Source organism: Alligator mississippiensis, chromosome 7 (genome assembly GCF_030867095.1).
Source record: "Alligator mississippiensis isolate rAllMis1 chromosome 7, rAllMis1, whole genome shotgun sequence".
Lineage (NCBI taxonomy): Eukaryota > Metazoa > Chordata > Crocodylia > Alligatoridae > Alligator > Alligator mississippiensis.
This window is the reverse complement of record NC_081830.1, coordinates 56,837,376-56,862,622: the sequence shown is the minus strand read 5'-3', so window position 1 is coordinate 56,862,622 and position 25,247 is coordinate 56,837,376. Positions and strand designations below refer to the sequence as shown.

The 25,247-nt window shown below is 46.7% G+C and overlaps 1 protein-coding gene across 1 annotated transcript; it reads right to left on the bottom strand.

Annotated features, from left to right (window-relative positions):
- Positions 1-11,568: 11,568 nt before the first annotated feature.
- CHST2 (carbohydrate sulfotransferase 2) lies at positions 11,569-15,339 on the bottom strand. Its single transcript, XM_019491648.2, has one exon. It carries the CDS (start codon positions 14,914-14,916, stop codon positions 13,600-13,602), a length of 1,317 nt encoding a protein of 438 aa, XP_019347193.2. The 5' UTR covers positions 14,917-15,339; the 3' UTR covers positions 11,569-13,599.
- Positions 15,340-25,247: the final 9,908 nt, after the last annotated feature.

Below are 25,247 nucleotides of genomic sequence, written 5' to 3'. Positions count from 1 at the left end.
CTTAACTCCCTTCCAGAAGGAAGTAATTAAGCAATTAGTGTGCATTTGATCACCAGGTAAGGCTAGCTGAGGAAAGAGGGAAAAATTACTTGGCAGGGGGGACTGAAGATTATAAGGGAAAAGTCTCTCACCAGCTATTCTAGAGAACAGAAGGGAACTGACCATAGAAATCAGAGAGTCTTGGGGCTAGATGACAGGCCACAACTGGCCCACAGGGTGCATCTTTGACACAATGCAGTTTTAGCTTTAACTCAAAATTTCTAGCCACCTGGCAAATTCACAGGTAATAGCTGAGTGCAACTGAGTTCTTGCTGCCCCCCCGCCAAGAACTGCACACAGCTGTATAGGGTAGCAAGCAGAGCTCACGGACACTTCATGCCTGCTTGAACTTTCTTTTAATTCATTCTTTTCCCTGGCTTTCTAGAGCTCCCTTACAAACCTGTTCAAGCATTTAAAGCCTTCCATTTTACCAGACTTCTTCTGCCTCTGTTGAAATGGCCACAGTAGGTGAAGTCTCTTCCAGTGGTGAGGAAAGAGGCAGCTTCTGTTTTGATATCCCTTCCCTTTTCCTTGAGTGTAGTGCTAGCAACACTTTCCAAACAACATCCCCCAGGGTCCTTGTTTGAGACTTGTTTAGGATCAGGCCACTTAGTCCCATTGGGGGTGTTTAAATAAAGAGCCTAGCATCTTTTATAATGGGCAACTATATCTGAACATATAAATGCCTCTAGCTCATCCCTTTGTCCAGAAGGGAGATCCAATTTGCTTTGACAATTTTTTTTTTAAATAAAGTAATTTCTTCCTCATCTGAAGCCTTTATGTCAACACTCAACATTCTTCAGGTATTATGAGATCTTGAAATAAAAGCACACAAATTAAGTTATGGTGCAAGTGACCATTTATAAATATATTTCATATGAAAATTTAAGGGTTTTTTTGCAATTAAAATGAGCTTTCATTAAAAAATAGGAAATTAGCAATCTTTTCTGTCATCTACAGATTAGAGGTTTTCAGAATTGTACCAAAGACACTTTTTACTCATTTCAGAAGCTCAAACTCAAGGGAAAATAAGTTTACTTACCTTCTAACTGCGTGCAAGAAAAGTGCCTGCAGGATCACCCTGTCCTTTGATGATACTCCTGCACCATGGGATCTCTTTGGACCATCAGAGCCAATGGTGCAAGGAACAAAGCAGCTGAATCTCCTGTGGTTCCTTCACTAATAAAAAGTCCCAATGGTTGGGACTCCAAACCCAACCATAGAAGGGATAGAAGATTTTTCACAGAATATGTGCTAAGTGCACATTCCAGAGCCACAGTTACTGACTTGGTTATGGTAAACCAGATAGTAATTCTTCCTCAGATATCTGTCCAGTCTCAGGTTGACTGTTAGTGCCTAGGATGGAGTGATCATCCCATTAAGCCCTTGTCCTCCTTTCCCAAAGGTTGCTGCATTGCAATGTGCAGGATAACCACTGGCAACAGCTGTTCCGGTAAGGACAAGCTTGGTTTGAAGTTCATGAAGACAGCCCATCTGATGTGCTAGCCATTAGGAGCACATCCTTCTAGAGAAGTGTATAGATACAACCCCTCTCACTCCTCCAGGTCTCTGTGAGGCAGATCATCCATATCAGCTACATCACCCTCATCCTCTCCCCGCTTCCAAGGGGGCACACAATTCCAGTCTGCCTGCAGGGTCTCCAGTAGTCTTTTCTCTCTCAAGGAGACAGCTAGAAGTCTCTGTCAGTCTTCAGCAACCCCCACTTCCAGTTGTTTGGAGGACTCGGACTCAACCATCTGCCTAGACTCCAAACCAGGGATTCTGTACAAAAGCAACTAGAAACAGCTTTCTGTCATTCCCATCCTGATTCTTACTGGACCAGTCCAAGTACACTCACCCACCTTGTGTCCCTCCCTGGAGCAGCTCCCTAGGAGCCTGTTGCCAAAAGAAGCTCCCATCAACAGCCATGCACTTGCTCTGAGAACCCTTAAATCGTCTTGCTTCCCACAGCTGCAGCTCATCTGTTCTCTCTCTAGCCAGTCTCCTCCTTTGGGCTTTCTTGCTACTCAGGTGCAACAGATAACAGGCAGGTTGTCTGGGCATTAATGGGGTAGCCCACTTTATTACACCTCTCACCCTTTGAGGACCCTGCCTGGCTTTAGGGCAGGTTCTACAGTTTATACCCTCAGTTAGACACAGTCAGTAAACCTTAATTTCTTTATCATTGCTAGTCTATTTTTCAGACATTAGTCCCTCTAACTCTTTTCCACTGACTGATTTCTGTGAGTAAGGGTCTTTCTCTTGAAGTACTCCCTACACATCAAGCACTTGGCAGACAAAGCCTATCCCTTTCCTTGTCCATCACCTCTTTGAGGTACTCCAATGCTTGTCTGCTGCCAACTTATTGCTTTCTTTCAGGACCTGCTGCCCAGCAGGGAGTTCCAACTGTACTTAGCAGTCAAGATCTGACCTCTCAAATCCTCCCCTTTCCGTGCTATATTTGTGCACTTTGGCTACAAAGAATATTGTGCACATTGGCTATAAAAAGTAGTACCATAACTGCAGCATTAATTTCTCACAATGTCCGTGCTTATAACTTTCTCACAGGCCCTCTTCAGCTGCTCAACAACCACTGTCTAAGCCTGCAGTTGCCCTTGTCTCCTCACTGAACTTTGTCAACCTGTTAGCTTCCTCTTCAGTACCATGCTCCATATTTTCTTCTGGTGCCTCTCCAGTTGTCCTTCTGAGTCAGTTCCCTCACCTCACTCTTGCTTAAGGAAATAATACGCCTCTTCTGCTCTTGTATTTCTGGCAGCAAGCTCATGGTCTTCTTCTCACAAGTAAGATTTCTAACACAAGAAATTGCTTCGTGGCCCTGGTCTCCATTGGCCCTTGTGCTGGAACCTGCTGCAGCTTCTCCTCCTTGGCCCCTTCTGTGCCCTTGGCTTGCAGGACTCCACTATCCCCCAGATACCATTTTTCCCATGCTGTCTACCTGATGTGTCCCACACAAAATACCTAAGCTGCCTCCTGTCCCTACTGGTCTGTACCTCTGAGTGCATTGGCAGCCCAGCAACCCTAGTGACTACTGACATGCAAGTTTCAGACAGTCTAATCCCTTAAGAAGGCAATGCTTTGTAATGTGTCCTCAGATGGTTTGTTTTGCAAGGCTTCTATGCGACACAAAGCAGGAGCTAAATATCATTTTCTGACTTGAATAAACAAAAAGCCCAGCACAAACCAATCAGAATTAGAATCAGAAGCAACAGGAAAATCCCACTGCGCTCCTTCATAAAACTAGCTGTTGCTTTTGTAGATATAGCCATAGATCATATCCATCTGGTTGTGACATTTCCATTAAGAGTTCAATAGCAGTGTCACTGTATAGCCTGTGTTTCAGTTCCAGGGCTGCCTCTTCACATGCACAAATTTAGTGAGCGTGCTTTGTTCCTAAGAGAAAAAAAGACCTTACATCTCTGTACAGTAACCCCTTTTAGCTGATTCAGAGATAGCTCTGACAAGCTCTGATGGAACCATAATGTTATGGCCATGTGGGAGCCTTCTATTCTGGGAAACAAAGTATCAAGTCAAGTATATGTAGAGATTTGATATGTATTTAAAAACTACCTAAAGTGGGAGTGCTCACTCTTACAGTAGTTGGATAACTAATCATGTACTTGATGGAAATACTCACATAGATTCATAGATGTTAGGGTCAGAAGGGACCTCAATAGATCATCGAGTCCGACCCCCTGCATAAGCAGGAAAGAGTGCTGGGTCTAGATGACCCCAGCTAGATACTCATCTAACCTCCTCTTGAAGACCCCCAGGGTAGGGGAGAGCACCACCTCCCTTGGGAGCCCGTTCCAGACCTTGGCCACTCAAACTGTGAAGAAGTTCTTCCTAATGTCCAATCTAAATCTGCTCTCTGCTAGCTTGTGGCCATTGTTTCTTGTAACCCCCGGGGGAGCCTTGGTGAATAAATACTCACCAATTCCCTTCTATGCCCCCGTGATGAACTTATAGGCAGCTACAAGGTCGCCTCTCAACCTTCTCTTGCGGAGGCTGAAAAGGTTCAGTTTCTCCAGTCTCTCCTCGTAGGACTTGGTCTGCAGGCCCTTGACCATACGAGTTGCCCTTCTCTGGACCCTCTCCAGGTTATCCGCATCCTTCTTGAAGTGTGGCGCCCAGAATTGCACGCAGTACTCCAACTGCGGTCTGACCAGCGCCCGATAGAGGGGAAGTATCACCTCCTTGGACCTATTCGTCATGCATCTGCTGATGCACGATAAAGTGCCATTGGCTTTTCTGATGGCTTCGTCACGCTGCCGGCTCATGTTCATCTTGGAGTCCACTAGGACCCCAAGATCCCTTTCCACCTCTGTGCCACCCAGCAGGTCATTCCCTAGGCTGTAGGTGTGCTGGATATTTTTCCTCCCTAGGTGCAGCACGTTGCATTTCTCCTTGTTGAACTGCATCCTGTTGTTTTCTACCCACTTGTCCAGCCTATCCAGGTCTGCCTGCAGCTGTTCCCTGCCCTCCGGCGTGTCCACTTCTCCCCATAGCTTTGTGTCATCTGCAAACTTGGACAGAGTACATTTGACTCCCTCGTCCAAGTCGCTGATGAAGACATTAAAGAGTATCGGTCCAAGGACCGAGCCCTGCGGGACCCCACTGCCCACACCCTTCCAGGTCGAGACCGACCCATCCACCACGACTCTTTGGGTGCGACCCTCTAGCCAATTCGCCACCCACCGGACTGTGCAGTCATCCAAGTCACAGCCTCTTAACTTGTTCACCAGTATGGGGTGGGATACCATATCGAAGGCCTTCCTGAAGTCTAAGTATACGACATCCACCCCTCCTCCTGTGTCCAGGCGTTTCGTAACCTGGTCATAGAAAGAGACTAGGTTGGTCAGGCACGATCTGCCCGCCACAAACCCGTGCTGGTTTCCCCTCAGCATAATCTGCCCTGCCGGGCTCTCACAAATGTGAGCCTTGATAATTTTTGCAAAGACTTTACCAAGGATGGAGGTGAGACTGACCGGCCTATAGTTGCCCGGGTCCTCCTTCCTCCCCTTTTTGAAAATGGGGACCACGTTAGCCCTTTTCCAGTCCTCCGGGACTTGGCCCGTGCGCCACGAGCGTTCGAATATTCCCGCCAGTGGCTCTGCAATGATGTCAGCCAGTGCCTTCAGCACCCTTGGATGGAGCTCATCCGGGCCTGCCGATTTAAAGGCATCCAGTTCTTCCAAATGTCTCTGCACCGTCTCAGGATCTACGTATGGAAGTCTGGCGCCTTGCTGCTGCCTCTCTACAACCCCAGTGAGAGACTTGTAGTGCCCCTTGCTTAGGAACACTGAGGCAAAGAACTTGTTGAGGAGTTCAGCCTTGTCCCCCCTGTCTGTCACCAATTGTTTCTGCCCATTTAGCAGTGGTCCTATTCCTCCCTGGGCCTTCCTTTTACTCCCTATATATCTAAAAAACAATTTCTTGTTGTCTTTTACTTGGGTTGCCATCCTCAGCTCCATGGTAGCTTTGGCCCGCCTAACTGCCTCCCTACAAGCACGAGCAGAGGAGGTATATCCATCTTTAGTGATCTCACCCTGTTTCCACTTTTTATGTGCTCCCCTTTTGGCCCTTAGGCTGCCCTGGATTTCTCTGGTCAGCCATGGAAGCCTTCTGGCCCCTTTCCCTTTTTTGCCTCGCTCGGGGATCGTCTTGCTTTGTGCCCGAAGGATCGTTTCCTTTAGGCACAGCCACCCTTCTTGGGCTCCCATCCCATCAAAACTCCTACTCTGCAGTGCTTCCTTGACTAATCGCCTGAGTGCATTGAGATCAGCTTTCCTAAAGTCTAGCACTTTCACCCTACTAGTTACCTTACCCACTCACCGTCTTATGTTGAATTCTATTATAAGGTGATCACTGTCCCCCAGATGGCTACCGATCTGGAGGTCCCCTATCATGTCATCTCCCGTTGCCAATACCAGATCCAGTATGGCATTCCCCCTAGTGGGACCATACACCTCCTGTGTCAGGTGGAGGTCCTGTACACAGGTTAGAAACCTGCGTGAGCGATGGGACCTTGCTGTCTGCGTCTCCCAGCAGATGTCCGGGTAGTTTAGGTCCCCCATGACTACCGCCTCTTTAGCTTTTATGGTCTCTGAGAGTTGCCTCAGGAGCCCCGCATCTATTTCTTCCCCTTGATGTGGGGGTCTGTAGCAGACCCCTACCACCAAATCCCTTTCTCCTTGCCCCCCATGTAGCCTAACCCACAATCCTTCTACTTCCTCAACCTCAGATTCTGTCTTGATGAGGGTTGATGTATATTGCTCACTGACATAAAGTGCAACCCGCCCCCCCCCCCCTTCTCCGACCTGTCCTTTCTATACAATCTATAGCCCTCAATATGTACCGCCCAGTCATGGGATGAATCCCACCAGGTCTCTGTTAGCCCCACTACGTCATAGGTGTTTAGTGCAAGCAGGAGCGCTAATTCATCCTGCTTGTTCCCCATGCTCCTAGCATTAGTATATAGGCACTTGAGCCCTGCGACTGGTGCCTTTGCTGCCCCCCCACTCCGAATCCCAAGGGGCCCATTGTTTCTTACCTTCTCGTTTCTTACCTGTTCTGTTGTGCTGGTCTCCCCATGGCTTTCAGGTTCCCAATGCTCTCTTTCTTCAGGCTGGGCTGTCCTTGTGGGTGCCACATGGTTTGGTGGTCCACAGCTTCCCCTGCCCTCGTACTCCCCTCCCCCCAATGAGCCTAGTTTAAAGCCCGCCGGAGGAGATCCGCCAACCTAGTAGAAAACACACGCTTACCTTTGGGGGACAGGTGAAGCCCATCCCAGCTGAGCATGTCCCTCGTCGTGATATGTGGGTCATTGTCCAGGAAGCCGAAGCCTGCCTCAAGACACCACTGCCGAAGCTGCCAGTTGGTCTCTCTGATGCAGTTCTCCTGCCGTCTTCCTCGTCCGGTCACTGGTAGGATGGAAGAGAAAACCACCTGTGCACCGAACTCCTTCAGCACGCCGCCCAGAGCACTGTAGTCCGCCATCAGGTGATCGGGGGTTCTCCTGGCCGCATCATTAGTACCCACATGGACTAGGACCATGGGGTAATAATCGGTGGGCTTGATCCTGGCCTGGATTACCTCCGTCACATCCCGAATCTTTGCTCCAGAGAGGCAGCATACCTCTCGTGCCGAGGGGTCCTGGCAACAGATGGGTCCTTCCGTACCTCTCAGGATGGAGTCGCTTATGAACACGCCTAGTCACGTGAGTAAAGACTGCAAGATCTGTCCCAGAGCCATCTACAGGAGTCATCAGTAGCCAGTTGTTGAATGCTAACTCAAGCCTTACAGCAACTAAACATTTCCATTTTTCTAGCACCTTTCATGTGATAAAATGTTTCATGACATACACATTGCTTGGAACAAATCACTACTGATACTCCTTGTAGGTGGGATAAGGAACCATCTGGCAGTTGAAATTGATAGTAGCACCAAAAATCTAGCTATGGAAATTCATGAATGGAACTGTAGAGAAGGGAAGAGAGAGACAGAGACAGAGAGAAACTAAGGCCAAAAGTGTCTGCATTGCTACATCTAAGCACAAATGAGCTTGGAACAGCAAATATGAATCTACATGGATCCTTTCAAATAAACTAAATAATGTTTCCTTCTTAAAGTTAATTTCAGGCCCCTGACAGACATTAAAACAATGGCACAATTGGGAACTGAGAAATTTTATGCCCCATCCCAAAACACTGCATGTCCTGCCACACACATCTGGCACGGCAGCATGTTCAGTGTTTGGGATGCAGCATAAAATTTTCTATATCCCAGTTGTGCCACTATGGAATTGCCTCCAGCTTGATCCATGGGGCCTGGGACTGCCAGGCCAGTGCCAACAATCATCTGATTGTTGGCCCCAGCCCTCAGTCTTGAACCAGACCTGGGGCTATCCCGATGGGTCAACAGACTTCCCCCTGCAAGGGAACTTTGCATACCACTTCCCTAGCAGCCCATTTTCTGCATCAGGACCAGGACTTTCCCAGGCCCAATGCTGACCACCATCCTGATGCTGATTGTCAGCTGATTGTCAGTATTGGGAGGGGGCATGCTACACACTCAAGTTATGGTGCCTTGCAAATGAGCTACAGAGATGTTTCACATATTTTGTGGAATGTCTTTGTGGCTAAATTGCCAACTTTATGATCCCATAAAAATAAATCACCGGAATGTATAGCACTTAGTTATGGCATGATTAACACTTTAATTGAACCATAAATATAACTCATGCCAGGATCCTACAGGTTGTAAACTTAAAAAAAGGTCCAAAAATATCAGTATTGTGAAGCGAGGGATCCTTTTCTATCAAGAACAATTTTTATAACTATAATGTACAGCATCTGTACATTTTCTGTTATCCCCTTTAGGGTTTTATCATCCCTGCTTTTAACATGCAAATATCTGCCTCTTTCCTCCTCTAACCTTGCTGTGTAGTATGTTTTTCAAATTGTCTTCCTCCACAGCATTTCTTTCTTCCTACAGCAAGACAAAAGTGACTTCTAACAGACTGTTTTGTATTCCTTTCCTTTCTTCTAAATAAATGTCTCTTGCCTTTACTCTTATCTTTATCACCCTTGGGTAAAACAAAAGACATGACTGGATGCAGCATCCTAATTATAAATCTACTTCTTTCCAAAGTGATTATTGCTAACCATTTTGCTGCTGAGCCTCTGAAACAGCTAAGCTGCTGCTGTTGATGTACTGCCATCACGAACATTTTAGTATAAGTGTCACCTGCAGTAACAGTTAAGGTCAAGTCATTTTAAAGGGTAAGAAATATGTGGCACAAATTAGTTCTTCAGGGGCCCGATCTGTAAAGGTACTTAAACATCTAAAGGTCCAGATAAGTGCCTAGTTGGATCTTCAAAAGCATCTAAATGCCTCTCTGCCATACAGAAGCCAAACTCCTATTGACTTCTGTTTGTATCTCCTCCTTCAATAGGAGTTAGATGCCTAAGCTTTCAGGAAAATCCTCTTAAGGGCCTAAAAACCTTTCAAAATCTAGCCTTTGGGGCCTCTTTCCATAATGGCTCTGAACCACCCTCATGCCCCAGTGATGCCAACAGAAGCTGAGGAAACTCAGAACCCTACAGAAACAAGCCCATACAGCTCTTTATTTGATTTCTTGCTGTGATGGTAATTTTTTTTTATTATTATTATTTCCCCTATGCTTATTTTCATTGTTGATTTTCACTTGGTAAATATGAACTGAAATGAGAGCCCGATCTTCATCCACAACACAGCAGAAAAATACTGCTATAGGAGCAGCTTTAGACACAAGTTTTAGATACTTCTTAGCACTGCACTGGTACAACTCATAGCCCACTCATCCCTTTTTAGAGCAAGACTAGACAAGGAGGACAAGAAAACTTCCAAACTTCAGGGAAGAAATACTGACACCATGGAGAACATTGCCATGGATATCAGTGAGGTTTGTATTCCTTCCTCCATTCTTTAACTCATCTGGGAGACAATGTCTCCTTCCCTGCATGTCATTTTCACCCAGGTTTTATTGCAGATGCTCAACATTATAGCTTACTTCATACATTTTCCCTATGTGCATTATCATTTGGTTTTTACATGATTTATTTACACACATCTTATACAGAACTCTGGAATGCAGATGCAATGGTACATGTGCAGGGTCTGTATTGATCAAAGCACTACTGTACAATTTGCTTTCTATCACTTAGCCTTAGATTGACTTACATCCTGCCTTTTATAATTTAAGTTCCAGCTAGTTGGGACGTTAAATATCTAATAGTGCAGGATTATGACACCATCACTCTTTCATGATCTCATGACCTGAAAAACTCCAAACTCAGAAAAAAAATTTGAGTAAGATTAATGTTTTTCAAAGTTAATATAATCAAGAATATGCAGACTCTAAGCATCGTCTTAGCAAAATGTTATTTATCTAAGGAACTACATATGGAATGGGGTTGAGTAACAATGTTTAACGCTAAACACTTTCCAGCAACCTCATTTGCTGTCAGTAAGTTCAAAGAGCTCAATTTATTCTTTAGATAAAGTATATTATATGGTTCATAGTGGAGAGATAATATTTGACTCAGTTATGACTTTACTCCACATCTACCCACAAACACCTTTTCAGGAGCAATGATACAGTAGATAAGAAACTGTTGTTAGACAATGAGACCTCAAACATGCCACTGATGACTTGAATACATGTATACCTAGCAGTTCTAGGTTAACACATAGCTTATGTGCTAAATCCTTCTTGTCTTATTTGTACATGTCGTTTCAGTGGACCACATTCACCCTGTCTGTAATTCTACTAGTTTCAATGACATTAGACAGAAAATGGAAATGACCTGAAGACATCAGTGAGATTATCATCTGAATAAAGCAGGTGGGATCTGGCTGATAGTCAGTCTATTCACATTAAGAAGCCAGGGTATAATTTGACATGATTGGTATTCTCGGTTCCAAGGAGACCCATGTCTGGAATTAAAGGGATGCGTGTGATCAAAACTGAAGTGCACTCTACAGAACCTTTCTGTATCTGTGGCAGCTGAAGTAGAAATGCCCACTGCTTTCAAGGACACTTAAAACACACTGTGTCAATTAAATATGTAAGAGGAAAAAAAGAATAGTCTCTCTCATCCTTTCATGCCTATTGGATGAAAAATACTTGTTTCAAAATTGATTATAACCACTAGCCTTTCATCTCAAGAGACCTGAGTTCAGCTTACAAAAAAAAATTTTTAAGCATTTAAAATGTGGAGGGTATTGCCTCTGGCGATATCACTCGTGGAGACTAAACAAACTAAACATGTCTCCTAATATTCTTGGAATCAGTCCTGCAGTTTCTCTCTCACAAAACTCCCATGGAAGAGTAAATGAGCTTCTGGTATCAGAGGAGCTGGTAGAATAACATGTGACAAATCCTAGTTTAGAAAGTGCATGAAACTCTCATGCTTAACACAGCATGATCTGAAATCATCACAGATACAGATTCCAAAATTTAGGGGAACAACCTGAATTCCTTTCCTAGAAGGTAGCTAGAGAATGGCACTGTAGCCTTAAGTGGTTAACCCCCTTAATAATAGAATTTATAAAGACTGTGCAGTTGCTATGAAGCAGCAGAACAGGATTATACAACTAGAAGAAAAGGCATCTAATGAACCCACATGGTCTAAAACCAGAACGGAATCTTTATATGCAGTCCCCTGGGATGCTTTGTTTGGGATAGGATAATTGAGCAACAGCCCAAGCCCAAATACTGAAAAATCATCCAAAGTAAAATCAGAATACTTATGGTGTTGACATGAAACATCTAGTTCCATTATCACAAAAAATTGATTTCAATATTCATTTTAATAAAACAAATAAACATCCCTTCCATTTCTCACCCTTAATATCCATGGCGCTTGGGAATAAATTATATTTAACAATGAAATGTTCCCAATAAAGCATTATCAATGTTACTTTTACTGCTTCTACTGATGAATTAAGAAAATGGGTACAACGTCATAAAATTATTCAGCAAGTGTACATGCAACCTTGTACAACAAGCTTTTCAACGGGTTTATTAAACATCTACATTTCCTTTTGAGAACATTTAATTGCTAATGTTTTATCAAAAATGTAAATGTCTTAGTAGTCTGATGTATCATCTTTAACTTAAAAGTTTCATATTAATACAAAAAATAGACAACATTATACATAAGCCACAATTTTCACACATACATAAGTAGACACACACGCCTGTATGCACACACACTTATCAATATCCTTATATATTTTCTACAGTCCAAGTCTTCTTTTTCCTATAAATTCTTTGTATTTTCTGAAGGCACAACATTCAGGTAGGTAATATAAAATGTGCTTCTCACAGGGAAAAAATGGTGGTCTCATAACCTAACACTATTTGGAATTTTTTTTTAATTCGATATTGCAAAGTTCACCATGTTCCCTTTGAACAGCATTGGAGAATATTAACAACAGGCTTAACAAGTATTTGCAGGTGGCTGTAGTTTTCATATGCGGCGCACCATTTTCCCTTTGTGAATGTGAACATTTTTTAGCAAACAGAATTGAGAGAAGTAACTTCTACTTCTACCAAGTTTAATAACGTTCCTGATGGTCCAGACAAAACCCACAGGGACTGAGAGCCAAAATCATCATCTGGCTCCATGCTGGAGCTACAACAATTTACAGCAAACTAGTATCTGACCAACATTTTCATTTTATTGTCAAATGGTAGTTTTGCTCAGTAAAAACTGTGGAATGGACCCTGCAAACCAAAAAATGTATGTTCCTACCTTCTGTATAGGCAAACAAACACACATCCATACATTAAAACATCGGGGGAAAATGAAGTTTTACACTATTTATATGGAATCTCCAGTTTATTTTTCTGCTCCCTTGCTTATATCAGCTGGCAATGAACATGCCAAAAATATACTTAAGTATTTTATCTGCCTATAGCAATTGTTTGCACAACTGTGTGTGTGTGTGTGTGTGTGTGTGTGTGTGTGTGTGCGCGCACGCACACACACAAATGCGTAGCCCATCTGTATACAAGCTAACCTTTTCAGTATTATAATCATCCATTTAAATTCTGTTTTGTTGGGGGGATTGCTTTTTTGTAAATACACATACTCTCTCTAACAGAGAATCCTGAACACACTTCAAGACAAAAAATAAATATTATTTTAAAGCATTTGCCATTATACTTTTTATAGAGATAGAGTGGAACTTTGCTTGCTTTCTTCCTCCGCCCCAGCCCCTGCCATTTTTTTTCAGTACAGTACAACTTAAACATGTTTGCTATTTAAGCAGAGAATGATTTGAGATATGTGCATATGGGCATGAAATCTGCACTATTTGTGGGATTCATATTTGTTCACCAGAAAAAGCAGCTTCTAACCTTTGAACAGGAGGAGATAAACTGCCAAGCTGTTGATCTCCTGTTGATCTTCCCACTTGCCCCAACAGGGACCCTTAAAATGTCTATGTTGCTATCAAATGTGTATATTAAACAAATACCTTTCTAAGTACACGTGTGCAATGGGCGTGATTCCCAAACAATCGAGGTAATTATAAAAATCATTTATTATTTTCTTTATTCATATCACCCTGGAACATTTATTTTATACAAAAGTCCAATTCTCGGTATTATGCTTTCAAAATCATCCTGTCCCCAACACAGGTGTCTCAGGAATTGGGTAAGTCTGTCATTACCATTGTCTGTTTGTAAACAAGATTTTGGTACCGAATCCTCCCGGCATTTCAAGAGCAGGGAAAGGAGTTTTTACAAATACTATTAAGTTCCACTTTTTTTAATTGTCTATAACCCGGCAACGCAAAAATGTTAACGTGCATTACCCTCTCACAGTCTTTGGGGGAACAGCCATACCCCAGCTTGCAGAAGAACCAAGCTGCCCTCTCTTGCTCCCCCTCTCCAGCAAGCACAGCTGGTTCCTGCAATGGGCTCAGCACTCAGGGTCAGCAGATCTGCAACCCTTTGGGGTGGATAATCGCAACCTCTCTGCGCCCCACTCACAGCCTCGGTTTCCTGAGCAATGTTTTGCTGAGGTCCTTCACCTCCTCGGGGCTGCTGACCCTCTCATAGCCCAGCACAGCCATCGGCTGGTGGCAGTACTCCTCAATCTGCTTTATCTGCTGGTAGCTCAGTGCTGTCCTCCAGGCACTCAGTGCCTGGGTGGCGTTGCGGGCAGACACCACAAAGGGCTTGGAGGAGTAGCCTGGCCCGCTGGTCATATTGAGGGCAAATTTCTCCATCTCAGGGCTCACCACCAGGTTGACGAAGCTGTACACCTGACGCAGGGTCTTGATGGGATCCACCACCAGGTCCTCATAGCGCACAGCCAGGTAGTTGCCCTGCAGCCAGTCTGGTGGGTGCAGGGCAGTCTGCAGGGTCCTGGCCATGCTGCTGCAGATCACCTCCATGGCCCCCAGCGCGTGGTAGTCTGAGCCGCCGCCACCACCGCCACCCTCCTTCTTGCCACCCAGCTTGTGGCTGGCATCCAGGAAGGGCATGCGGTGGATGCGGGGGTCACGGCTCCGCACCACCTGCAGGCTCTCGCGGATCAGGCCGTGACGGGACTTGATGCGGGAGCTGGCCACAGCGCGGGGGTCCCGCACCAGGTGGATGACTTTGAGGCGCAGCATAGGGTCGCGCAGCAGGGGCGCCAGCACGGCCAGGTCGAAGACGCGCACGCCCTTGATGACCAGCGTGCGGTACTGGCGGCACTGCTCCTGCAGCAGGCCCAGGCGCTGCGGCGGGCACTTTTTGCACACCTTGTCGTCCACCAGGCCCACTACGTCCTTGCGGTAGGCCGGGCACAGCGGGGCGGAGCAGATCACCTTGTTGGTGGCCGCGCCGAAGATGCCCAGTGTGGTGAGGTTCCTGCCCGCGCCCGCTGTGCTGTACAGCTGGAAGACAGACAGGTCGCAGCGGTAGAGAGCACCCAGCATGTCCCGCGCGGCGCCCTGCAGGGACACGGCGTCGCCCGGGTACAGCTTCTGCCACACGTGCCACACGGGCTCGTAGAGGAAGAAGACGTCGGGGTTCTGGTTGAACAGCTCCCCGAAGAAGGACGAGCCCGAGCGCCACGTGGTGAAGACGTAGACCAGCTGGCGCGGGCCGGGCGCCGCCGGGGGCTCCGGGGGCTGCGGCGGCGGCTGCAGCTGCGGGCGCGAGGGGGCGCGGCGGGCGGCGGGCGGCGGCGGCTCGGGGCAACGCGGCGGCGGCTCGCGGTGCCACTTGTAGTCCAGCAGGTTGAGCATGGTGAGCAGCAGCAGCAGCGCGTAGCCCACGCACAGCCCCAGCGCCTTCCTGCGCAGCACTTTCATGCTGGCGGCGGCGGCGGCGGCAACAAGTGCTGCTCAGCGCCCGGCGGCGGCTGCCCGCGGGCCCCGGGGCCCGGCCCGCCTCCGCCCCCGGCCCCGGCCCCGCATGGCGCGGGGACCCCGCTGCAGCCGCGCCGCTCACGGACTCTTCCGCCGCTTCCGCCCCTTCATAGCCCGCGCGGCCGGGGCGAAGCTGTGCGGGGCGGCCGGGCCGCTAGGGCCATGCACGGGGGGCGCCGCGCGGCCGCCGCCCCGCGCCGCTCTCGGCCCGCCGCGCACCGCCGCTCATGCCCGCTCCGCGGGGCGCACTGCCGGGCCCGCCCGGGGAAGGCTCCGCGCCGCGGCGGCAGCGGCAGCTCCTCCGGTTCCGGCTCCCGGCTCCCGGCCGCCGTCCCCCGCGGAATGGATGCGGAGCTCCAGCCTCTAGCGCAGCATCCCCGCGCGCTCCCCGCCCCGCGCCGCCCCATTGGCTGCCGCAGCCGTCACTCCGCCGCGCCCCGCCCCGCCCGGCTCCGCAGTGCTGCCCGCTCTCTGCGGTGGCGGCGGGGCGGGGCGGGGCGGGGGCCGGGGTCCTGCGCCGGGCGGCGGGAGGGGGCGCTGCACCAGCCCCGCCGCGGGCACGGCGCGTCCGCGGCGCCCCGCGCCCTGCCTCGAGCCTGCGCGCGCGGGGCCGGGTCGTGCGGCGCCGCCGCCGCGTCTTCCCTCGCGCTCGGCTCCACGAGGCTGCTGTGGAGCGCGGCGGGGTGAGGCGGCCGCGGCCCGGGGGCGCTGCCCGCGGCGCCCTGCTGTGCTGTACTGCTGCCGGGAGTGCGGCGGACTCGGGCAGTGCTCGCCCGCCCAGAGCTGTCCCCTGGGGGCCGCTGAAAATAGTCGCGGGAAAGCATTAGCGCTGCCTCCCCGCAGCTGGAGCCAAAGCTGCTCCGAGACGTCAGAACTGGAGCGGAAGAGGTCGGCGGGAGCCAAGGGAAGCGGCTCCCCTGGCCCCGGGCTGCTGTGCTCTGCGATCCCAGCCGTGGGAAAGGCGTGCTTGGGCAGTTGCACGGTTCAGACTAGGATGTGAAACTGTTCTCAAAACGGTTCCCTTTGACTTCATAGAAAAAAGGTTGTAAAGAACCACCCCTTCGTCCACAGGGATGGCAAGGGTTAGAGATGTCACCAGGTCTAAACCACCCAAGGGTTACAGGTGTCCAATATGACTATTTCCTGAAACCTGTTCTTCGGATCCTGCTAGATTGGGTCCCTGTAGGATGCTTGTGGGCAGGCACTAATTCTTTCAGCTGCTCCACCAAGTTCAAATGAGACTGCGGCCTGTACTTTTGTGGCATCAAAATCTGGCCTATCAAGATGGTTGTTTGAAGCTTCCTGCCAAAAAAATTAATGAGCACATCTCATCCTAGAAAGATAGGCTAGACACTCAAGGCCATGATAGACATTACACTTTACAGCCCCATGATGTGTTGCAACCTGTAATGTGATACACACACGGGATTAAATTTCATTTAGGGGCAAAATGATTGCATGATACCTAAAGCTCAATGGACAGTTTAGGTGAACCAGATGCAGTTGAACTAGGTTTTGTCTATCACACAAATGTGATTTAGGGTCTGTCAGCATTGAGAGTTTGCCCACCAGATGTAGCCCCAAAGCCTGTAATTTCTTAACTCCACACTTTCTTGTTGTGGGTAGGTGTGAGGGAGTTAAATAGATAAAGCAAGTTTTGTTGCTGGAAGTGCAAAGTAGTCAATTATCACCTGGGTATTTGCCAACTTGAAAATTCAAATAGCCACTTGAGCTAGGAGTTTTCAGCAGTGGGATCCTGAACTGTCTATCTATAATGGCTTAGACGTGGATGTGAGAGGACACTAAGACCAGGCATGCCCGGTGCAGGTCTCACACACGAGTGAGAGACAGAGCTGAGACCGGGCATGCTTGGTGCAGAGCAGACATGGGTGTGAGAGGGTGCTGAGACCAGGGATAGATTGTAAGGCTGGAAGGGACCTTGGAAGATCATCTGTCTTTCCTGCCTGGTCCAGCCCCCTGTACCAGGCAGGAAAGACAGCTGGGTTCAGGCACCCCAGCAAGGTGATAGTCCAGTCTCCACTTGAAGATTTCCAGGGTAGGTGATTGCACCACTTCTGGAGGGAGCTTATTCCACAGTCTGAACACTGACTCTGAAGCTGTTTTTCCTAACGCTGAGCCTGAAACGGTCTTCCAGGAGTTTATGGCAGTTACTCCTGGTTTTCCCCGAGGGTGCCCTGATGAACAGTTTTCACCAAGCCCTTGATGTACTCCCCTGATGGCAGAGCCGTCCCTAAGGGGGTGCAAATCAGGGTGACTGCCCTGGGCCCCCACACTTTGGGAGGGCCCCGCAGAGCTGGGCCAGCTTCACATCTGGCTGCTTGCCACCCTCTCCCGTGGGGGCCCCCCCCGCTGCCGCTGCCACTGCCACTGCTGCATCCGGGCTCCTCACAGGCTGATTTGCCCTGGACCCTGCATCCTGCTACAGTTGTTTCTGCCTGATGTAGCGGTAAGCTGCTATCAAGTCTCCTCTCAGCCTTCTCTTTTTCAGGCTGAAGAGTTTCAGGTCCCTCAGCTTTTCCTTGTATGGCTTGCCGTCCAAGTCTCTAATCATACGAGTGGCCTTTCTCTGGACTTTCAATTTTTACCACGTCCCTGCTAAGGTGTGGCACCCAGAATTGGATGCAGTACTCCAGCTGGGGGTCACCAATGCCAAGTAGAGTGGGAGAATCACTTCCTTGGTTTTGCTGAAGATGCATCTATTGATGCATGCCAGAGTACTATTTGCCCTGCTGGCAACAGTGTCACACTGCTGGCTCTTATTCATACTGTGGTCTATTATTACCCCCAGGTCCCTTTCATTCGTGGTGCTGGTCAGTTTGGAGCCGCCAAACATGTAGGTGTGTTGGGGGTTTTGTCCCCAGGTGGAGCACTTTACATTTCTCAATGTTGAACTTCATCTGGTTCAAACTCGCCCAACTTGCTAGCCTGTCTAGATCAGCCTGTATCTGTAGCCTATCTTCAAGCGTGACCACGTTTCCCCATAACTTGGTGTCATCCGCAAACTTGGCTAGTGCGCTCTTTACCCCCACATCCAAATTATTAATACAGATGTTGAAAAATAGTGGACCAAGCACTGACCCCTGAGGGACACCACTGGCCACTTCTCACCAGGACAACACAGATCCAGTGATTAGGACTCTGGATCCTACCCCACATCCAGCTTCATACCCAACTAACTGTTGAGCAGTTAAGCCCGCAATCCTCCATTTTTTTCACAAGAACATCGTGGGATACCAGATCAAAGGCTTTTTGGAAGTCAACATATACAATGTCCACCTCCTCTCTCTTATCCAGGTGGCGAGTTACCTGATCGCAAAAGGAGATGAGATTGGTCAGACAAGACCTGCCCACAACAAAGCCATGCTGGCTGTCATTCGGAATCCTACCTTCTGCAAGCCTGTCGCACACAGACACCTTAATGAATTTTTCCCTGGGATAGAAGTTAGACTAATTGGCCTATAGTTGCCTGGGTCCTCCCTCCTCCCCTTCTTGAAGACGGGCACAACACTGGCCCTCTTCCAGTCATCAGAGACCTCTCTGGAGCACTACAAGTTTTGGAAGAGTTTTGCCAGGGGCTCCATGATTACTTCGACCAGCTCCTTCAGCGCTCTTGGATGAAGTGCATCCAGTCCTGCTGACATGTATGTCTAATTTCTTTAAATGATCACACACCAGTTCTATGGCAACAGTAGGAAGGTAATTATTCCTGCCCTGCTTATTCTGTACCCTATCTGGCATGATTTTCCCCTTGGCCCAGTGAAATACTGAGGCAAAGCAGTCATTCAGGAATAATCATTCAGTTCTGTGTTCTGCAGGGCACAGACACGGGTATGAAATGAAGCTGGTATTTGCCAACACTGAAAGTAGTGCTTGCAACACAATAGTGGTATGGGCAATGCAGTTCTAGGAGTTTTCCCTCATCCTCCAAGCAAACACCCTTAGGGTGGGGGTAGGAGTTGGTATACTTAAAGGCCAAGCTTAAACTGGAGTGTGACATGCGTTGAAACTGCTAGTTCTCTGCCAGGAATCATGGCAAGGTCTGCAAACTCAGATGCTCCAAATAAAGATGGTTCTGTTGCTACCAACACTGAAAATTCAAATATGCTTACAGATACAATTCAAAACTCTCATGGTCTCAGCAATGGAAAGGGCATTTATTCCATTTATTATAGCAATAAATATCGTAATAAAAAAAGTCAGGAAGTGTTAAGGTAATAAAAAGAAAAAGCTTTTACCTCTGTAAAAAAACAATCATAATATGACCTCCCTTTATGTTATAGAAAAAGACTGGTTTTTTTTTTTCTTTGGAAGGATAAAAATGATTTCATAGATTTCATAGACATTAAGGCTGGAAGGGACCTCGGAAGATCATCGAGTCCAGCCCCCTGCCCAAAGGGCAGGAAGTCAGCTGGGGTCATAGGATCCCAGCAAGATAAGCATCCAGTTTCATCTTGAAGGTGTTCAATGAAGGCGCTTGAACAACCTCCGGTGGCAGGCTGTTCCAGACCTTGGGGGCTCGGACAGTAAAGAAATTCTTCCTTATGTCCAGCCTGAAACGATCTTGTAGTAGTTTGTGACCATTCGACCTTGTCATCCCTTGAGGCGCTCTGGTGAACAAACGTTCCCCAAGATACTGGTGGTCACCCCTGATAAACTTGTAGGTGGCCATCAGATCACCCCTGAGCCTGCGCTTTTCCAGGCTAAAGAGCCCCAGGGCTCTCAGCCTGTCATCGTAGGGTTTGCTTCCCTGACCTCTGATCATGCGCGTGGCTCTTCTCTGGACTCTCTCAAGCTTCTCCACATCCTTTTTGAATTGTGGAGCCCAAAACTGGACGCAGTACTCCAGCTGCGGCCTCACTAAGGCTGAGTACAGGGGGAGAATGACATCCCGGGATTTGCTTGAGAATATCTATGGATGCAAGCCAGCGTTTTGGTCGCTTTACTAGCCGCAGCATCGCATTGCAGGCTCATGTTCATCTTGTGGTCAACGATGACCCCCAAGTCTCTTTCTTCCATAGTGCTAGCCAACATAGCACTGCCGAGCCTATAAGGATGCTGCGTGTTTTTCTTCCCAAGGTGGAGAACCTTGCATTTATCGGCGTTGAACACCATCAGATTCTCGTCTGATGTAGGTTGCTGGAAGCATTAGTATTCCTAATGAAGGAATTTTGTTTTAATATCTGTCTTGTGTGGTGTGCAGTATGAGGAATTAATATTTTGAAGGGGGCTCAGCTGTGGATCAGGTGGGCCAAGGAGAGAGCCAAGCCCCTGTCCGCATTGCACCCAGCCTAAGCCATGCAGAGCCCCCAGGAGCTCATGCTGCCTCTCCCATGGGCAGTGTCCAGCAGGGAGGCCGGGAGCTTGCCCAGGACGGAAGTGGGTGGAGTAGGGAAAGCTATGCCGGGTGATGGGGGCAGACAGTCCAAGCCCTCCTGCTGTCCTGGGTAGGAACCCCAGTGCAGGTGTCTAAGGATGCCTGAATCCCAGGTGAGCAGTCAGATTTGCTGGCTGGGCTATGCAAGGCTGCATAGCCCAGCCAGCAAATCCACCCCAAGGGATAGGCACAGGGGAGCCACTAGCAACTTCTCTGCCTGTGCTGCTTCGCCTCTTTCCCCTGCACAACCTTTCTATTGTGCTTTGACAGGAGCTTTCATACCTCCTGCCCCCTCTGCTGACTTAGTCCCAAATTGGTCAGCACACCGACATGTACTGCTGCTGCCAGAACCACTGCCCCAGCATCTGCACCTCAGAAGATAGCACCTTCCATTTCTTCATCTTGGTGGTGCCCAGCAGCAGCAGAGGGCCCCACAGGCTTGGCTCCGGCCTACTGTTGTCTGATGCTGGAGAGGCAGGAACGTGGGGAGGTGGTTAGAGCTAGGGTCAGGACCAGGGCTGGGTTGATCACATCCAGGAGGACTGGAGGCTCCAACCCCCTCAGCTGGGGCTGTGTTGCACTGCCCAGCTATGTTGCCGTGGGCTTTGGAAGACTGTCCAGGGTGATAACCAGGGCAAGATACAGACGCATTCGCATAGCGAACCATGTTAAGGCATGCACATGTAGATATGCACCTAAATTGCCTTAGTGAGCCTTAGGCTAAGGTGCATTAAGTTTAGGTGCACATAAATTCACATGTAGACACACCCAGTGTAAAGCATGGACTTTTTTCTTGGTCCACCAAAGTGAGAGGACACAGTGGTTAAGGCAGCAAGCACATGCACATCCTACTATGAATTGTGAAGATAATATCAAAACCACCCTCACTTGTTTATCATTAATACTTTGTTTTACTTCCTCCTTAATTTGTGCTGCAGGGAGAAGTATCATGAAGGAAAACTACCCAACACATCTTGAATGACAGTTCATGCATTGGTTACTACTAAACACCATTACAATTCTGCATGTCTGAAAATTAAATACACTTTTCATTTGACCTCTGCATGAATATGCAGTAGGGGTTTTCAAAATATGGCTTATCACATTGCATAGTCACTTTCAATCATTCAGGAAATATTTACCCCCATGTAAACAATAAGATCCAGTCCCCCTTTTCCTGCACAAGTCCCAAATTCCTGTGCTTCAGAAACACATTTTTATTAATAACAGATCTAGAAATTGCTCTAACATTGCATTATATTTAACTAAAAGTTTATAATACAAAGATCCATTTTTTATAATGGCCTTTTTTCCCCTGTGGTTCCTGTTGACTTCAGGCATTGGCCATTTGAACCTGTTCTCCCATCCTCAAGGACACTGACGAATGTTTTACTTCAAGGAAAATTACTGACACCTGCACTTTTTCTCTTATATAAGAATTTACTGGACCATGCTTTACAATGTGAGGTCTCACTCCTTCAACTCCACAAACCTCCCTCCATCCTCTCAAAGCAGACATCCAGAAGTAACACTGTCTCAGAAATGCAGGCTGCTTGGGGGTATTTTAAACTTTAGCTTTAAGTCCCAAAAAAGAAACTATTTATCTCTTCTCCCTGGCCTTGTCAGCTGAGACAGGAAGACTACTTCCTCCCTCTTTCTTTTTCTCAAAAAAGAGTAAGATGGCTGCTGACTCACCCCTTTTCTACTCGAGGTCAGCCCTGAGAACCACATTCCCAATCTTTCATGAAGGGAAAGCAGATTGATACCATTCCAGCACAGTATTTTCAGCTAATTACTAATCAAGATATACATGTGCAGGGAGCCTGCTCCAACGCACTGGGAATCCAGTGAGTTTGAGCAGACTCAATTGCTGGAGCATGGAAATTAACATGCTCCAGATGAGCTTTAGTTCAAAGTACCTCGCCACCAGTTTTCAGTGTGGGGACACTGATACACATGACACTCAGTCGCTTTTAATTAGCACTGATCGCTAATTAAAGCGCCCCCCCCCCCCCCCGCCCGCCTCCTGGAACATGTGTAAAAATGCCTTTAGATGACACAATGACATGCTGAGCCTGTTAAAACCCTAAGGCAAAATTGTCCCTGCAGCTACATGACTGCTGTTAGACACCCATATTTTCCACTGTCATTAGCCTTTTCATCGTCCTCTACCTCATTTTCCCCAAAGTCCTGTGTCAACTCTTTATTCCTTGGCTTGGGTCCTGTCCAGTCAAGCACAGAATACTAGTGCTCAAGTTTTGGCTGGGAATCAGGTATATCATTATTTTTTTAAAGCAGACTCATTTTCCTTCCATACATTTGTTCTCATGCTGACATATCATTACATGGGTGTTCTACATGCTCCAGAACTGATACCCCTTATGGTTCCAAAAAGGAACTTATTCACATGCATCACCTTCATTGTCCTTGGTAATTCATTTGTTGGTCTATGCTTTTTTTAAAATCATATAATTATACACAGGACTATGTGAAACTATTTCATTGTTATAGGGAAGTTTCCTATTCAGTTTGCATCCCAGTAACTATCATGCAAGAGACCACGTGCATTCTAGTGACATTGGACAAGAAACCAGAATGGCAAATAAACATTAAAACAGCCTGTTTTGGGGTTTTTTCAGTAGTCTTAACAATCTGCTTCTCATCCACCATTTTTCATCTGGCCATTTATTGGCACAGCAGATCATTTTTAACATGTTTGGATACGTGTTGAGGCAAAACTTAGAAATTCATTAGTGCAATAGTGTGGGACATTGTGTGGAACTGTTGCCATTACTGTGTGCACAAAGAATTTTGATTTTGGAGATATAAACCAGTAACTGATGTTATCTTTGACAATGTTTTTTTAAGTTTTAGCAATATTTAATATTTTAAAATATATATTTTTATAGCTACTTGAAAATAAATGAAACAAACATATAAATGCTGAGCCTATAGCTATCCTTAAATATTCTGGTAACATTCTAGCCACTGTATCCTCTTTTTTGATTATACAGAGTAGCATTTAGGATAATATGTACTTTCCTATCACTTGTTCAGTGCCTTTATTCTAAAAGTGACTTTTAAATACTTTATCTCCTAGATGTGCCCTATGAATTCTTCAGGAAACTTGGGTTCTGGAAAGTGTGGCAGACAAACCACTCAATGGTATACTGCAAGTGGCCAAGTGGTGATGTCTCCCCATTTTGCTTATTAAGCTGCCCTGAGAAGTAAAAACATGTTCAACAGCTTTCCTAATTTGCTTCCGTGTAAACAGTTGGTATGATTGCCACAATGGCAATGTTTGATTGCCAATAGGAAGGACAATTGTGAGAAAGTATGTGGAGTTAAGTAATGACTAAGAGACAATAAAGTTTCATCTGTGAGATCATCTCTCTCCATTAGATATATAGTCCATTTCCTGAGAACCCATCTAGAATGTCATTTGAGAGAAACTAAAATGATGGTTCTGTCTACTTTTAATAATACTCCTTTGACAGATGTTTTCCTATTCACAATGGTTGTTGTTATAAATTGTTGGGTGACTTATTCTGTAAAATGAGGTAAGCTTTTCTTCACCATTTCTTGTCATCCTTCAGCAAAAATTCCAGCTGCATTGCTGAGACAGGTAGTTTACAAAACCCTCATAAAAATACTTTTATATAGAAACCTCTTCTGTGAAGGCAAGGCCCAAGCTAGCTTGTGGTTCCAGTTATACTTGATACTCTTGTATACCTTTTAATTTGCACATGCATTCGATAGCTTAACAAAGCTATTCCGTCTGGCATGCAGATTTTTGTGATTGAACTGAACCCTCACATGACATTCATTTTACCCTCTGGCCATTATGTGCCTTAAATGAAGTCTTAGTGTTATTTAACCTATTTTTCTGCATACTGAATATTCATAGGAGAGAGCCAGAGATTCCCTCAAGTGTATTCATTTTTCAGAAATATTCTATAATTGTTTTTGTTGTTGATCTCTGTGGATTGTTAATTAACAAATTTCCCTACTCATTTGATACATTGTGTGTGAAATTCATCCCTGTGCTGAGGGACACATACACAAGCTACTGAAGTTTCACCAAAAGCCCTAGAGTTAGGCTCTTAAGACCTTACAAGCACTCAAATAGAGGACTTATTTTTCAACCACAGAACACATTCAGCTGTTTGTTTTGCTTGAAATTAATGGACTTATTTTTCAACCACAGAACACATCCAGCTGTTTGTTTTGCTTGAAATGGCTATTTAACACCAGTTTTGAAATCAGGAGACCTATTTAGGATCCTAAATAAGGAGCTGCAAAACCTATTTTTGTCATCTGTTTTTGACAATCCTGGCCATAAGGTCAAAGATCCATGGGAAATTAATCAGAACAACCCCCTTGTTGCTGTGCTACATACATTCTGCTCTTATGTTATATTATTTTCCCTGCAAATGAATAATAAATATATTTTTGCAGGATCTCACATGTAACAGGCATGAATTCTTCAGACTTTCCTTGGGCACAAATTCTATCAAAGGGAACCATCCCTGAAGCAAAGCTGAAGGATTGGCTTTGTGGCCTTTACTGATTATTCTATGCCTGTAACCAAAAACTAACTATCAACTGCTTGACAGCGAGATTACATTCTAATCCTTTGATGAAGATGCCTCCAGTTACATTCTCACAACTCTATGCTGCTCTCCATGTACTTGAGAGAAAGGTTTCCCGGTGACCTGCAAAAAGGGAAAAAGGGGGAGGGCAGGAAGTTGTGCCATGTTTTAATTTCTTCATGACATATTAGCCAGAAAGGTCTCTCATCCAACACCATTTCCTACTTGTTTTTTTCACCTTAAAAAACCTCTCTGGTGGTTGAAGAACTAATAAAAGTACTTAACAT

Bases quoted from the DNA above. Each gene is read 5' to 3' on its own strand.
- CHST2 (XM_019491648.2), bottom strand. From the start codon at position 14,916: ATGAAAGTGCTGCGCAGGAAGGCGCTGGGGCTGTGCGTGGGCTACGCG.